Source organism: Lemur catta, chromosome 12 (genome assembly GCF_020740605.2).
Source record: "Lemur catta isolate mLemCat1 chromosome 12, mLemCat1.pri, whole genome shotgun sequence".
NCBI lineage: Eukaryota > Metazoa > Chordata > Mammalia > Primates > Lemuridae > Lemur > Lemur catta.
This window is the reverse complement of record NC_059139.1, coordinates 26,309,466-26,323,516: the sequence shown is the minus strand read 5'-3', so window position 1 is coordinate 26,323,516 and position 14,051 is coordinate 26,309,466. Positions and strand designations below refer to the sequence as shown.

The window sequence follows — 14,051 nt, the reverse complement described above, 5'->3', positions numbered from 1 at the left end:
ATGCTTTGACTTTTGTAATCTTCCTTTATAGATATCCCCTGCTTCATCCTTTATACTGTTATTTGTTGTGAATACAGTATAATTTTTATTTTTGTAGCCTATCTAGTTATTTTACCTCTTATGTTTTGTTTAACCAGCTAAATTTTCTCTTACTCTTTCATATTTTGAACATATATTCTTTTTTTCCCTGAACCTACATTTTGTCTAGAAATGAAAGTGTTAGATTGCTAGAGGATTAGTATTTTTTTCCTAGAGGAAGGGTATCTCGTAGTACTTCAATAGTTTTAAATTTTCTTTAAAAAGAGATTACTAGTTTGCCTTTTATCCCAGATTATCCATGCCATTTAAGGTGTAAAAGTCTAGTTTTAGAATGTTAATTTGTGACCTGTGTTAGAGAATTGCATGTTAGAGTCTTTTGCCTGGAGGATTAGTGGCTTATTTATTAAATATGACTTCTTGGGAGCAGGCATGTCCATGTAATATTTATCACTTATGTTGAAAAAAATCATAAAGAAAATATGGATAGAGAAGTTTTTAAAGAATATTTTAAAAAAATGTAGTTGTAGCATAAGATATTTTTTCATTACACACTAAAGATAAATGCTTTTATATTTTATAAAATGAATTAAGGTTTTTTGTTAAAATTAAAACATTTTTTATTTCAGGACATATAACAACATGGTTGCTTGCAAGTTCAGTTCATGAACAGTGCTTAAATGTTGCTTCCTCATAGTCTACAATAGTATTTCCCACCCCAGAATCACTCTCTGCACTCATATTTTGCTTTATTTTTCTTCAAAGCACTATCACAGCTTGACATTACATGTATTTGTCTATTTTCATTAATTAGGGCGTTAGTTTTATTCATTGCTATAGAATGACTTATCTAAAACAGTATGTAGCACATTGAAGGTATGCAATAAATATTTGTTAAAGGAATGAAAGATTAAACATTTCTAATTTATACGACAAAACATGCCAGGTTTCAAGTAGAAATTGGAACCATTTGAGATAGCTAATGAGATGTAGAGGAAGGCAATCTAATACAATGTAGTCATATGTAAATTGTATCATTAGAAAGTGAAGTTACTGATTCGGTTTCCAGGATCTGCTTAGCATTTCTGTTTTGTGCTGCATGCTGTCTCCTCCCCGTGTCAAACATATCTCATGAGTAAAAATCATTTGGAAGGTTTCATGCATTTTGACAATTTTATAGGTTGGGGAATTATAGGTAGTAGAATTTATTTTGAAAGACACACCTTTAAGATGCCTCTCTGCTTTTCTTAGCTGGATGAAAAAGAAAGTCGACGTCTGTTCCAACAGATCCTTTCTGGTGTAGATTATTGTCACAGGCATATGGTGGTCCATAGAGATTTGAAACCTGAAAATGTCCTGCTTGATGCACACATGAATGCAAAGATAGCTGATTTTGGTAAGGATATATTTATAGTTTCATATGTTCACTATGTTTAGCAAACATAAGTAGCATTCTTCACATAACTTTCATGTAATAGACTGAGTATCTCAAAGTATCTTCACTTTTTGTCTATGAATATACAAAAGGAGAAAAGCTAAGGAATTCTCTTTTCGTAGCTTTATGTCTTTAAAATTGAGTTTCATGATAGTTGGTAAATAATTCTAGTTCAAGTTAACAGCATTAGTGAGATCATTTGAAAAGAGAAGATAGCAAACTTGTTTCTAGTATGTTCTTTTGGTCAAGTATGGAAAAAAAGAAACTGAACGGGATAGAATTATTCAAAACTTTGAAAACCAGAAGGTGAACTATATGAGCAAAATTATTTTTAAAAAATTTAAATGATAAAAAAACCATAATTTTAGCTTGAGGAACATTACTTTGATTGTTAATGAATTTATTTTTCCATTTTTCAATATAAATTGCCATTGACATTATTAAATCTCAGAGAAAAATGAGTATCTGCAACTGTCTTATTTTGGTTGGTTTTAGTTCAGTTGAGAGGAAATTCTTTCCCTTTATTAGTAACAGTAGTCTAGAAAGAAAAAATTTAAAAAAGTGAGGACATTCTTGTAAATATTTTCCTCAGTTTTGAATAAATACACATTTATATTTATATGTGCGTGTATATATATATATTTAAATATATGATGCCAGGTGCAGTGGCTCACACCTGTAATCCCAGTGACTTAGGAGGCTGAGGCAGGAGGATCGCTTAAGGCCAGGAGTTTAAGACTAGCCTGGGCAACATAGCAAGACCCTGTCTCTAAAAAACATAAAAATAAAAAAATTAATCAGGCAAAGTGGCATGTGCCTGTAGTGCCAGCTACTCAGGAGGCTGAAGCAGGAAGATTGCTTGAGCCCAGGAGTCTGAGGCTGCAGTGAACTATAATAATGCCATTGTACTCCAGCCTAGATAACAGAGTGAGATCTCATCTGTAAAATAAAATAAAATAACTCTATAGAGATTCACTGAATAGTGCCAGCCAAACCTGAACTGTTTTTATTTTGGTTTTGGTTTTGGTTTTGGTTTTGTGACTGGCTAAATTATTTGAATTCCTTATTTTTCTCAGTTGTCATGATTTTATAGAGTGTATTTCTAAGGGGGCAAAAGTTTCTTTTTGGAGTAAAACTATAAGGTAACTTAGAGATTCAAAATTATTATGGTTATTTCTTAAAGAATTTGAACAGGGTGAATAGAAGCTTTGAATTTTAATCCTTCTGTTCTAGATTATTTTCCCCTAGCAATTTCTATTAATTAAACTTAAATATGCCAAGTTTATTCTAGTAAGCAATAGCTTAATACATACTCACTAAAAACTCCAACAATGCACTAACTTTATATGAAACAGATTGCATATTTTAGGGCATAATGGCAGAATATTTGGGAACAGTAAAGATTATAGGATTTTGTTGAAGAACAAAATGATGATTTATCACTTTAATGGAAACTCAGTTTTATTATTTAATGGGGTTTTGTTTTTATTTTTGTCCTTGGGAAATCTTGAGTAGCTGATTTTGTGCACTTTCAGGTCTTTCAAACATGATGTCAGATGGTGAATTTTTAAGAACAAGTTGTGGCTCACCCAACTATGCTGCACCAGAAGTAATTTCAGGAAGGTAGTATTTGATACCCTCCCGCCCCCAAAACATTTGTAATTGTCTTTTTCTTCTAGATTTTGTTAATTTATAGTATCATATTTTAATTCTAGTGAAAGAAATATAAGGCTTAGTCTTTTCTTATCCAGGAATGTTCATTTTAAGAATAAAACATTTTAAGTAAGTAAAGGTTAAGGACTCCATTTGTAGAGGAGAATGTTGGTTTGCAAATCAACATTATATTCAAGTAGTTAGAAAAGAATATTTTAATTTTTTTCCTGTTGGAAGAAATTACAGGTTTAAAACTAGTGAGTTTTAAAGGTAGGTAAGACACTGAAAACTTGAATAATACAGAAATACATAATAGTTAGAAATGGTTTACTATTTACTTAGATAAAGAATTAAATGTGTAATGTGTAGCTTTTTTTTTTTTTTAAATTAAATGGTTTTTTGTATTAGCTTTAGGTTAGACTTCATTTATGTTGAAACTTCAGTCTTTAAATCTTTTGGAGACTGTAATACTATAAGAATTCTAACCTCTCAGTTTACTAACCACTAGCATTGAGAACATGAAGATACTGTACAGTGCAGCTTTTTGAATCACTTAGAATACAGAAGAGTTTAATTTTTTTAGAAAGTAACTCTTTGTTCTTTACTAAACCACTGAAATTGAAAATAGAGAAGCTTAAGTTTGTTTACTGGCTTTTATAATGAACTTTTAATAACTTTTCATCTAAATCATGTTTCTTTGAATATTTCACATCTTGATTAACTCAGAATACAGAAATATTGTGGTATTTTCTTTCTATTTTCATAACTTTGTTTGCCTAGATAGACTGCTCAAAGAAATGAGATTTGTGTAAAGTCATGACTATGAATAAGGCAGGAGTAGCTAATTTTAGATTTATCAGGTTTCATCATTATCTTTTTATATTAACTTAATGTCTAAAATTCATTTTAAAATTATTGTTTCATTTGTGTTTATCTTAATTCTGGGAAGAAAACAATTCAGTACATGGATACTGTGGGCACTGTTAATTAAATAAATAAAATGTGTTATAATTATGCCTATATTACTGAAATTTAATTTTCCAACTTTGGTTAAGGTCTTTCTTTAAGGTCTAGGTGAATGGGAACTTTTGCTTTCAAAAGAATTATTTATTGATCAGTTCAACAATGTATCAATTTAAAGAAATCTTTTTCCTGAAGCCATACTTTGAATAGGTGATCTAACTAGTCTGCAGCTAGTTAATGCAGTTGGCTACAGTGTACTGCAAATAGAAATCTGTGAATCACTGAGCTTGACTTTCTTCCACAGCTTCAGGCTCCTTTTACCTTGGGGTAAGGGGTCTTTGGTTATTGGGAATAGTGGGTACAGAGTCCATCATTAGAGAACATTCTCAGTTGAGGAAACATCATTTAATCTCTCCTTTAATTCAGTAGTGATAGGTTTGTTCAAGGTTTGGCCCTATTGGTTGGATCCCTTGAGGGCCGTAGTAAAGTAGAATTTTAGCCACAGTCTGCAATTCACAAAACTTCTTAACTTTCAAAGTTAAGTGAACTTTCAAAACTTCAAAACTTCTTAATCTTTCAAAGATAATACTGATGGAAATAAGATCTTTATGTGTAGTGTGCAGCAGTGGCTATAAACACCATCTTTTGGTTACTAATTCTTTATGAAATATACATATTTGAAATTTTTGATTAAATGATTGCCTCTTAAGTTACAATTGGTTATTTAATCCAATTGGTATTTCCTGTTGCAGATTATATGCAGGCCCAGAGGTAGATATATGGAGCAGTGGGGTTATTCTCTATGCTTTATTATGTGGAACCCTTCCATTTGATGATGATCATGTGCCAACACTTTTTAAGAAGATATGTGATGGGATCTTTTATACCCCTCAGTATTTAAATCCTTCTGTGATTAGCCTTCTGAAACACATGCTGCAGGTGGATCCCATGAAGAGGGCCACAATCAAAGATATCAGGTAATAAAGCAATTTGGAAATTATCAGATCTCTAATATCCATAAGTTAACTGAAAGAAAAAGTTGCAGAATAGTATACTGTAAATTTTATGTGAAAATAATGCAGTGCATAGACACATTTATCTATTTTATTTTGGTATTAAAAATAGACAATAAGTTGCTTTAGAGAAGTAAGATGGGTAGGAGGAAATGCATTCACTTTTTACTTACACATCTTTGAGACTGCTACAATGAACATATTACTTTTTAAATTTTAAAAAAGCTAATGAAAAATAAAAAGGACCCAAGTGGAGTGTTAATGACATTTTGTAGTAGTTCTTTATAGTGAACTTTTAATAACTCATAGTGTGCTTCATATTTGACTTGAATATATTCTTATTAGGGTTAACATTTTTTAATAATAAATTCATTGCTATTTGAGTTTTAATCTCATGAATTACTGTATTTTTTTCCTCTTCTTAATCACAAGGAATGAGAAAATTTTAATTAAATCAATGATGTATTTTCCCTAGTAGTATACATTGAATCACATGAAATTACTGTTTTGGTAAAAGCTACTATTACCGATTTCATATGATTCAACCTAATAGTTTAAATAAGGCAGAAGTGATGATGACAAATCTTTTCAAATTTGAGTGAGCCATTTCTGAGGAAGACTTAAAAAAATTTGCTGCAAACTTTGTGTCTTCTACCATCATTTCCTTCCTTTCTTTTCCCCCCATGGAAATTTCTCTTTTGGTATGTTAATGGCTAGACCACACATTTCTCTTGGATCAAGGGAGAAGGAAAAGAGAAATCAGATAATGGATCTAGAAATAGCAAATACAAAAGCATTAGGGTGATAAGGAAGGAAAGATTATATGTGGAACTTGTACCTTGATTACTTTCCATTTACTCCATATGCTTTAGATTAGCTAAAAAGAGACCATGAAAGGCAGGGTGTGATTTTACCACCAGAGGGAAGGGACAAATCATTCTCTAAAATTTATATTTTAAAATATCTAAGTTAGAAATGTTTTTGCTTATGTTTTACATATTTTTTTCCAATTAAGATGTAATATATGACAATTAGAAAAACACCAAAAAAATAGAGAAGATAATAAAAATAATCTTTAATACCATCACCCAGAAGATAACCATTGTTCATTTGGGTTTTTTCCTCTCTTGATTTTTTTTTAGTTCTAGCATAGTTTTTGACACAGGTCAGGTCAAACAAATCCTTTTATATTTGAGATTAGGGAATGGAGTAGGAAATTGTTCAGAGAGCATAGCCTTTTGAGTCACATAGATCTGGGTAGCAGTACTGGTTCTGCCACGTCCTGTCCTCATGGCCTTGAGCCAAGTTCCTTAATATATTTGAACCTCAGTTCCTTCATTTAAAACAAAGGGATATTATTATCTTCATAGAATTGTTTTGATGATGAGGGAAGATAATGTATATGAAGTGTTAAGTACTTACTGTATTTAACTTAAGTGTTTAACACAGTAAGTACTCAGTAAATGGTAGCTGTCTACTATTTTTGTTGTTACATTATTTTCACTTAATATTATATCAAAAGAGTATTAAAATAAAGCCCCATAATATGTTCTTTCTCTCAGTTAAAAATAAGCTGTTTTTTTTTCATTGTTTGTCGTCATTCATTGTAAAACTTTATTTATTTATTAATTTTGAGACAGAGTCTCTCTCTGTTGCCTGGGCTAGAGTGCCATGGCATCATTGTAGCTGACTGCAACCTCAAACTCCTGGGCTCAAGCAATCTTCCTGCCCTCGCCTCCTGAGTAACTGGGACTATAGGTGTTCTCCATGATGTTGGCTAATTTTTTTTTCTTTTCTATTTTTAGTAGAGACAGCTCTTGCTCTTGCTCTTGCTCAGGCTGGTCTTGAACTCCTGAGCTCAAGCAATTTGCCCACCTTGGCCTCCCAGAGTGCTAGGATTACAGGTGTGAGCCACCGCACCTGGCCTCATTCTAAAATTTTAAATAAAAATGTAGACATTTCCTTTTCCATTGCTACATCAATGCATTCTTACCCATAAAATCACAGGGAGACTAGAGCATTTCCCTTGATATGTACAATGAAGTGTGAACTAGAAAAGGAAAATTAAAGTATAAAAAATGATAATACAGTATGGGTATAAATATAAATGAATTCATATCCTAAATTCCCCAAACTGTTACTTTCAGTCTCAGCTCTACTCAGAATCCTCCTCACCCTGCCATTTTCTCTCAGGGAACATGAATGGTTTAAACAGGACCTTCCAAAATATCTCTTTCCTGAGGATCCATCATATAGTTCAACCATGATTGACGATGAAGCCTTAAAAGAAGTATGTGAAAAATTTGAGTGCTCAGAAGAGGAGGTTCTCAGCTGCCTTTATAATAGAAATCACCAGGACCCTTTGGCAGTTGCCTACCATCTCATAATAGATAACAGGAGAATAATGAATGAAGCCAAAGATTTCTACTTGGCGACAAGCCCACCTGATTCTTTCCTCGATGATCACCATCTGACTCGGCCCCATCCTGAAAGAGTACCATTCTTGGTTGCTGAAACACCACGGGCACGTCATACTCTCGATGAATTAAATCCACAGAAATCCAAACATCAAGGTGTAAGGAAAGCAAAATGGCATTTAGGAATTAGAAGTCAAAGTCGACCAAATGATATCATGGCAGAAGTATGCAGAGCAATTAAACAATTGGATTATGAATGGAAGGTAAGAAAGAAAGAACATTTTGATTAGCACATTTGGCAAACCTGTAGTCTATAAAATGTTTTATAGAAGAATTGCTTTTGACTTCGTTTTTGCCATGCCATATTCTAGGTTGTAAACCCATATTATTTGCGTGTACGAAGGAAGAATCCTGTGACAAGCACATACTCCAAAATGAGTCTACAATTATACCAAGTGGATAGTAGAACTTACTTATTGGATTTTCGTAGTATTGATGGTATGTATATCACACAAACCAATGTAGATGATATATTAGACTTTGTTACTTGGTTTTTTAGTCTTTGATTCTTTTGAAGCTTCTTGACTTGTTGCTATAATTCAATAGCAAAGGAATATAAAATGTGACTTTTTGTGCCTTCATGATATTAACATTTGTGAATCATGTTATTCTTTTAACCTTATAGTATGTTGTCCTTTGAAGATTATCATTTTGTAAAATCCTCAAAGCCAGATGAAATCTGATTCCAAAGTGATAGTTTTCTATCACATTTATTTTTCTGGTGTGGTTTATTTTGGTTAGATAAAATATTTTATTTAGAAATGTTGACTTTTCTGTAAGTTTTAATTATTAAAGATTTTTAAATTAAGTACAAGGTTATGGCAATTTTTTGTTGGCCAAATCAATTGTATTAAGATATGGTGTCACCTTTATTTATGGAAGATTGCATGGAATTATTAGATGAGGCTCACCTATAAATTCTTTTCTTTCCTTTTTATTTTTTTGAGACAGTGTCTCATTTTGTTGCCTGGGCTAAAGTGCAATGATGTCATCATAGCTCACTGCAATCTCAAACTCCTGGGCTCAAGCAATCCTCCTGCCTCAGCCTGCCAAGTAGCTGAGATTACAGGCATGCGCCACCATGTCCGGCTAATTTTTTCTATTTTTGATAAAGATGGGTTCTTGCTCTTGCTCAGGCTGGTCTTTCTTTATAAACTCAAAATAATACCCACATAGTATTGGAAAGACACAGGTTTCAGTCATGAAATACTGGCCAAACTTTTTTGTCTGGTTATTTTTATGTCCAGACAGTATATATCTGCTAACACATACTAATACAGTGTGATATATGGAGTGGGTTTTCATTTTCTCATTGTATTGGGATCAAATTTGCAACATTAGATTTATTAGCACCTGAGTCTACCAGGTAAATGGTCATTTACTGTTTTTGTACTGTGTTCCCAACTTTAGAATTTTTTTGATTTTTGTTCATTGGAATTGTTGATGTTTTATAGGATCTTAAATAAAATATGAAAAGAAAGTGAAGAGTGAAAAGTACTGAGCTGAGAGTTAGGAGAGTTGGGTTCTAGACTTACCTTTCTGTTCATTTGCTACATGGGGCAGTCACTTCTCTGGGTTTGTTTTCTTATCAGTAAAATGAGGGGCTGGATAAGATGATTTCCAAGATACCTTCCAAATATCAAGTGTGTTGATACTATGATTTTAATATAGGGGAATTAATTTTTATTGCTAGAGAATGATGTTTATTAAGCTCCAGGTTATTAGTTTACTGGGTTCTTAATCTTGGATTGCAACTGATGAGTAGCTACATACTATACCCACTCTTGATCAGCCATCACAAAAGTACACACTGTGTGTAAAAAGGAGAGTGGTTTAACACAGGCTCATTGCTATTTGTATTTAAAATAAAATAAACATGCTCTTGATAGCTGGTCATGAGTCTCACTTAAAGAAGCAAATTCAATACTGTTGTAAAAATTTGGGGGGTAGGTCACAGATTATAATAAATTGAAATTCTTTTTACCCAGATGAAATTACAGAAGCCAAATCAGGGACTGCTACTCCACAGAGATCGGGATCAGTTAGCAACTATCGATCTTGCCAAAGGAATGATTCAGATGCTGAGGCTCAAGGAAAATCCTCAGAAGTTTCTCTTACCTCATCTGTGACCTCACTTGACTCTTCTCCTGTTGACTTAACTCCAAGACCTGGAAGTCACACAATAGAATTTTTTGAGATGTGTGCAAATCTAATTAAAATTCTTGCACAGTAAACCTAAAACTTTGCTTATTTCTTTGATAGCAATAAGCATGCATAATAAGTCATAGCCAAATGCTTCCATTTATAATCAAGTTATACATAATTATAACTGAGGATTGGCCTTTGGAATGCAATTTGCACAGGGATTGGAACATGATTAATAGTTAAAAGCCTAATGTGCAGAAATGAATTAAGATTATTTTGTACATTGTTCAGTAGATATATAGCATAATATACACAATGGATTGTAGGTCTCTCAGGCTCACTTGATTTTTGGCTATTTTATACTTAGTGTACACAGGGCTTTGAGGATATTAATTTACCATAAAGGCCTTCATATATTATTACATATTGATGTATTATATATTTGCTTCATAAATTCATTCAATAAATATTTGCCGAGAATTCCCAGAGACCTTTTATAGGTGATTTTGTTTCCTGGGCTCCTTAACTTAAAGCTAGTATCTTCTAACAGCAGTAACTGTCTGGATAACTTCTTCCATATCCCCCTCTTAAAATTCTATAGTGTATGGTAAGTCATATTAGATATTAGGCTCAATTTGAATTTATTCTTTAGCTTTATAAAGTCCAAAAACACACAGAGTTTATATATTCAGATACTCTAGTGCTAAGTTAATCTTATAGTTTGTCCCACTGTATTCTGTACATAAAGTGTTCTTTTTGTTTTTAAATCTGAGTTGCATATACTGTAAATAAATCATGTTGTTTTTGCCAATTTCACAAATTTCTCTGGCTTATCGTATCAGTCAGTATTGAGTGTATGCAAAAATTTCTAGTCACTTGATTATATATTTTTAAAGTTGAGTCAGTGCATAGAAAGAATATCTCTTACAAACTTTAAATGCTTGAATATGACTTTTCCCCTCAAATTTTATTATGAACATTTTTAAAATAAGAAAAATTAATATAGGGTGATCACATGTTTATCTACCATTTAGATTCAACAATTGTGTTTTGCCATATTTGTTTTCTCTATATCTATATATGTATAAAGATACAGATATGCGTGTGTGTGTGTGTGTGTGTGTGTGTATACATATATGTTTTTTGTCCTAAACCATTTGGATGTTACAGATACACTTACTGCCCTTAAATACTTCAAGCATTTCCTAAAACTAATGACATTCTCCTAAAAAACCATAATACCAATATAAAATTAATAATTTCCTAATATCATCTAATTCTCAATCCATATTTAAATTTCCCCAGTTGTCCTCCAAATTACTTTTATAGCTGGTTATTTCATATTTCATATTCAAGTTTACTTATTGGATTTGGTTATATCTCTTTAGTCAAATATTATTTGATAAAATGTGGAACAAATCATTTCTTCTAAATGATCACATTTGTTTTGCCTTTTAATTACTTTTTAAAAAATTAGCATTATGGGAACTTTCTAAGGATATTTAATCTTCCTAGCATCTCTGATTTACATTTGTATTTTCTTTTTCTCACTCTTAGTAATAGCATCACATAATACATGTAAATGAAGATTTAAAGTCACCTCAGATAAAACTGGTATCATTTATGCTAATAAAAAATATTGTACCACTCATATTGCCTTATATTAGCTTCATAATATTGATTTATTTTGGTATTAAGTATTTTTCCCATTGCAACAGAGCTATCTTTTTTCTATTTTAAGAATCGTATCTTAGGATTGTTTTGGGCAAATAGAGTGAGCATCTATGTAACCAGATGAGAATGTACTCTCAAATGTCATGATAGCTTGCATAAATGATTAGTTGTAGATTTGACTCCAGCACCTCAAGAATCATGCACTGAATTCAAAAGAAAAATCTTTTTTCTTTTTGTCCAGAGCTTGTTCTATTCAACTTCAAATTTGAAAGCTGTACCAAGTAATAGAAGTTCCATTTAAATGTGTGTTCAAAACTTGTATTTATAACTTTTATGTGGCCCTCTGTTTTGAGGATATTTATGTCACTTAAGTTCTCTAAATGCAGCATTATGTTCCCGATATTAAGAACAGAAGACTGTATTTTTAAAGTTACAGATTTGTATATAGAACTAAGTAATGTCTCTATAAGCTGTTGTGGAGAGAGTGGAAGAAAAGGAGGAACCAGTTAAATAGGACCTTCTAAAAATTGTTAATTTTGTAAACTTTGCTTCGTTTATAAGTTATTGTGATTAGTTACTGAGATTTATTTTGAAGATATTTAAATATTGCACTTGTACAAATAGTATGATAAATGCACAGAGTATTGCAGTAAATTCTTTTTTAAGCTTGGATATTTGAAATGATAACTTTTGGTTAAATGTGTCAAGGTTGCAACAGGATTTTCACAAATTTATTGTAGTTTGCAAATTCTTACCAATATTGAAGAGGTAAGGGGAGTGAATGCAAATGATTTTTAATCTTTTTTTAGTATCTTTTCAGCAATTTATATTTTTTGTGATTTTATGCAACCATATTTTTACTTTGTCTTGGCAACTGAAAGATGTATAAGGTTTTGCCAGAAATGTACTGTATACATAGTTTTAAATACAACAGATTTTACTGATATGTAAAAATTTTGCCATGAAAATAATTGATTTCTCACTGAGAGGAACTTTTCTACCAGGTTGGGGCATATGGGAGCTTAATATATCAGATCTAATTTAAAATAATTTCACCTAAATAAACTCCATTGCTCTTTATTTTTTTTCTTAATATGCTTTTATAGTTTTTCAGAATTTTAGATGATTTTATACAAAATCCTTCCCTCCCTGCCTCACAGTACCCTTTTTGATCTTGTAGTGATACCGTCAAACACTGAATTAGTACTTGGTATAGTCTGTGGCTAGATGTAGAACTCCATGCATCTATGTTCCAACAGGCGTCTTTGTAATGAAAGAAAAATGTGTGTTGTCCAAATCTTTTTTTCCTCAATTCCTTCCCCCATTTCCCCATCCACAATAGAAATCTTATTTTCATCGTGAGTTCTGACAAGATGAATGAATTCCACATACAACATAACTGTAAAGTGGTAGTAGGTAGAAATCGATCTTTGTGGTTCATGTATATTTTGACTAGAGTATATTGAAATATACAATTTCAAGTACTTTGACTTAGATGGTATAATAAAGAAAAACTACATATTTCATCTGTTAAAATGTGCTTGCTTTTCTGACCCCTGGGAAAACTAAATGGGTAAAAAAAGCTTGTTCATGCCTGAATATCTGTGCACCTTTCTTTTTAACAGTGTACCTAAATATAAAATATAGTGGTGGACCACATTTTAGTACTCAAACATTGTGATTTTTGTCTCAAGTGAATTAGTTTTGATTTCATATAAAATTCAACCACCTAAATAAAATATTAAGATATATACAATGAAGCCAAAGCAGCTATTATTCAGCAGTTGCCTAACATTAGATTTAGTTAGAATTCCACTACTGTTAGAGTTCAGTTAGTATTAAATCTTGTATCCCTATGGCATTATTAGGCTGAACTTGTGCTAAATTTCATTCTAAATCTTTAAAACTACAAAAGAAAATAGTGCCAAAAAGTGTTATGAATAGCGCAGTGGGATTTTAGGAAACCGATAAATTGCCCTAGGTATTTACCTTGACTGTACAAAATGGTACAAGAAACTCTCTTGTTTGAAAATTCAATATTTTGAGAGCTATTCTCCTTATTGTAAATATTAATAAATAAACCATTCTATTGATTGTAAATGCCAATAGATGTTAGCTGTGATAAATTTAGAGGATTTTGGCAACCTAGAAGATGATCACGTTATCTATAAAAAGCATAAGAAATGAATTAAATATATAATAAGCAAATCAAGATCACAGACCAAAGTAAGAGAAGTAGTGGGTGAAGTACTAAAACTTAGTGGGAAGTAGCCTTTACCAGAGTAGAGGTGAATCAAGGTTAAGTTACTTGAGAAATTTAGGAAAGACCCCTACAAAGGGGTCCAGCTTCAAGCACCATTTAATTATTCACTCTGCAAACTGTATCCCCTCATATAGCTACTATAAACCAATGGCACTACAAATTTGACCATAAGACAAATCCTGCTCTGAGCATCTTGTTAGGGAGATATATATTTTTAACACTTTATAGAGCTATCAACAAAAGTGTACAAATAAATATTTGGCTCAATAAATTTTCAGTGTTTCAGGTATACAGTTAACGTGGGCATGTAAATCTCTACCTAGATTAAGAAACATTGCCACCACGTTAGTGTATTTTATAATTAATATCAGAAGTGATATGTTATCACTCCT

General features: G+C 31.8%; 1 protein-coding gene across 3 annotated transcripts in view; it reads left to right on the top strand.

Annotated features, from left to right (window-relative positions):
• Window positions 1-12,474, top strand: part of PRKAA1 (protein kinase AMP-activated catalytic subunit alpha 1) — a 31,513-nt gene extending 19,039 nt beyond the window's left edge. For all 3 annotated transcript variants that reach the window (XM_045566513.1, XM_045566514.1, XM_045566515.1), the window contains 6 exons: window positions 1,288-1,432; window positions 3,007-3,094; window positions 4,840-5,064; window positions 7,294-7,780; window positions 7,889-8,015; window positions 9,566-12,474. In XM_045566513.1, coding sequence (XP_045422469.1) covers window positions 1,288-1,432; window positions 3,007-3,094; window positions 4,840-5,064; window positions 7,294-7,780; window positions 7,889-8,015; window positions 9,566-9,810 — 1,317 coding nt within the window. In that variant the 3' untranslated portion in view covers window positions 9,811-12,474. The remainder of the gene's footprint in view (window positions 1-1,287; window positions 1,433-3,006; window positions 3,095-4,839; window positions 5,065-7,293; window positions 7,781-7,888; window positions 8,016-9,565) is intronic.
• Window positions 12,475-14,051: the final 1,577 nt, after the last annotated feature.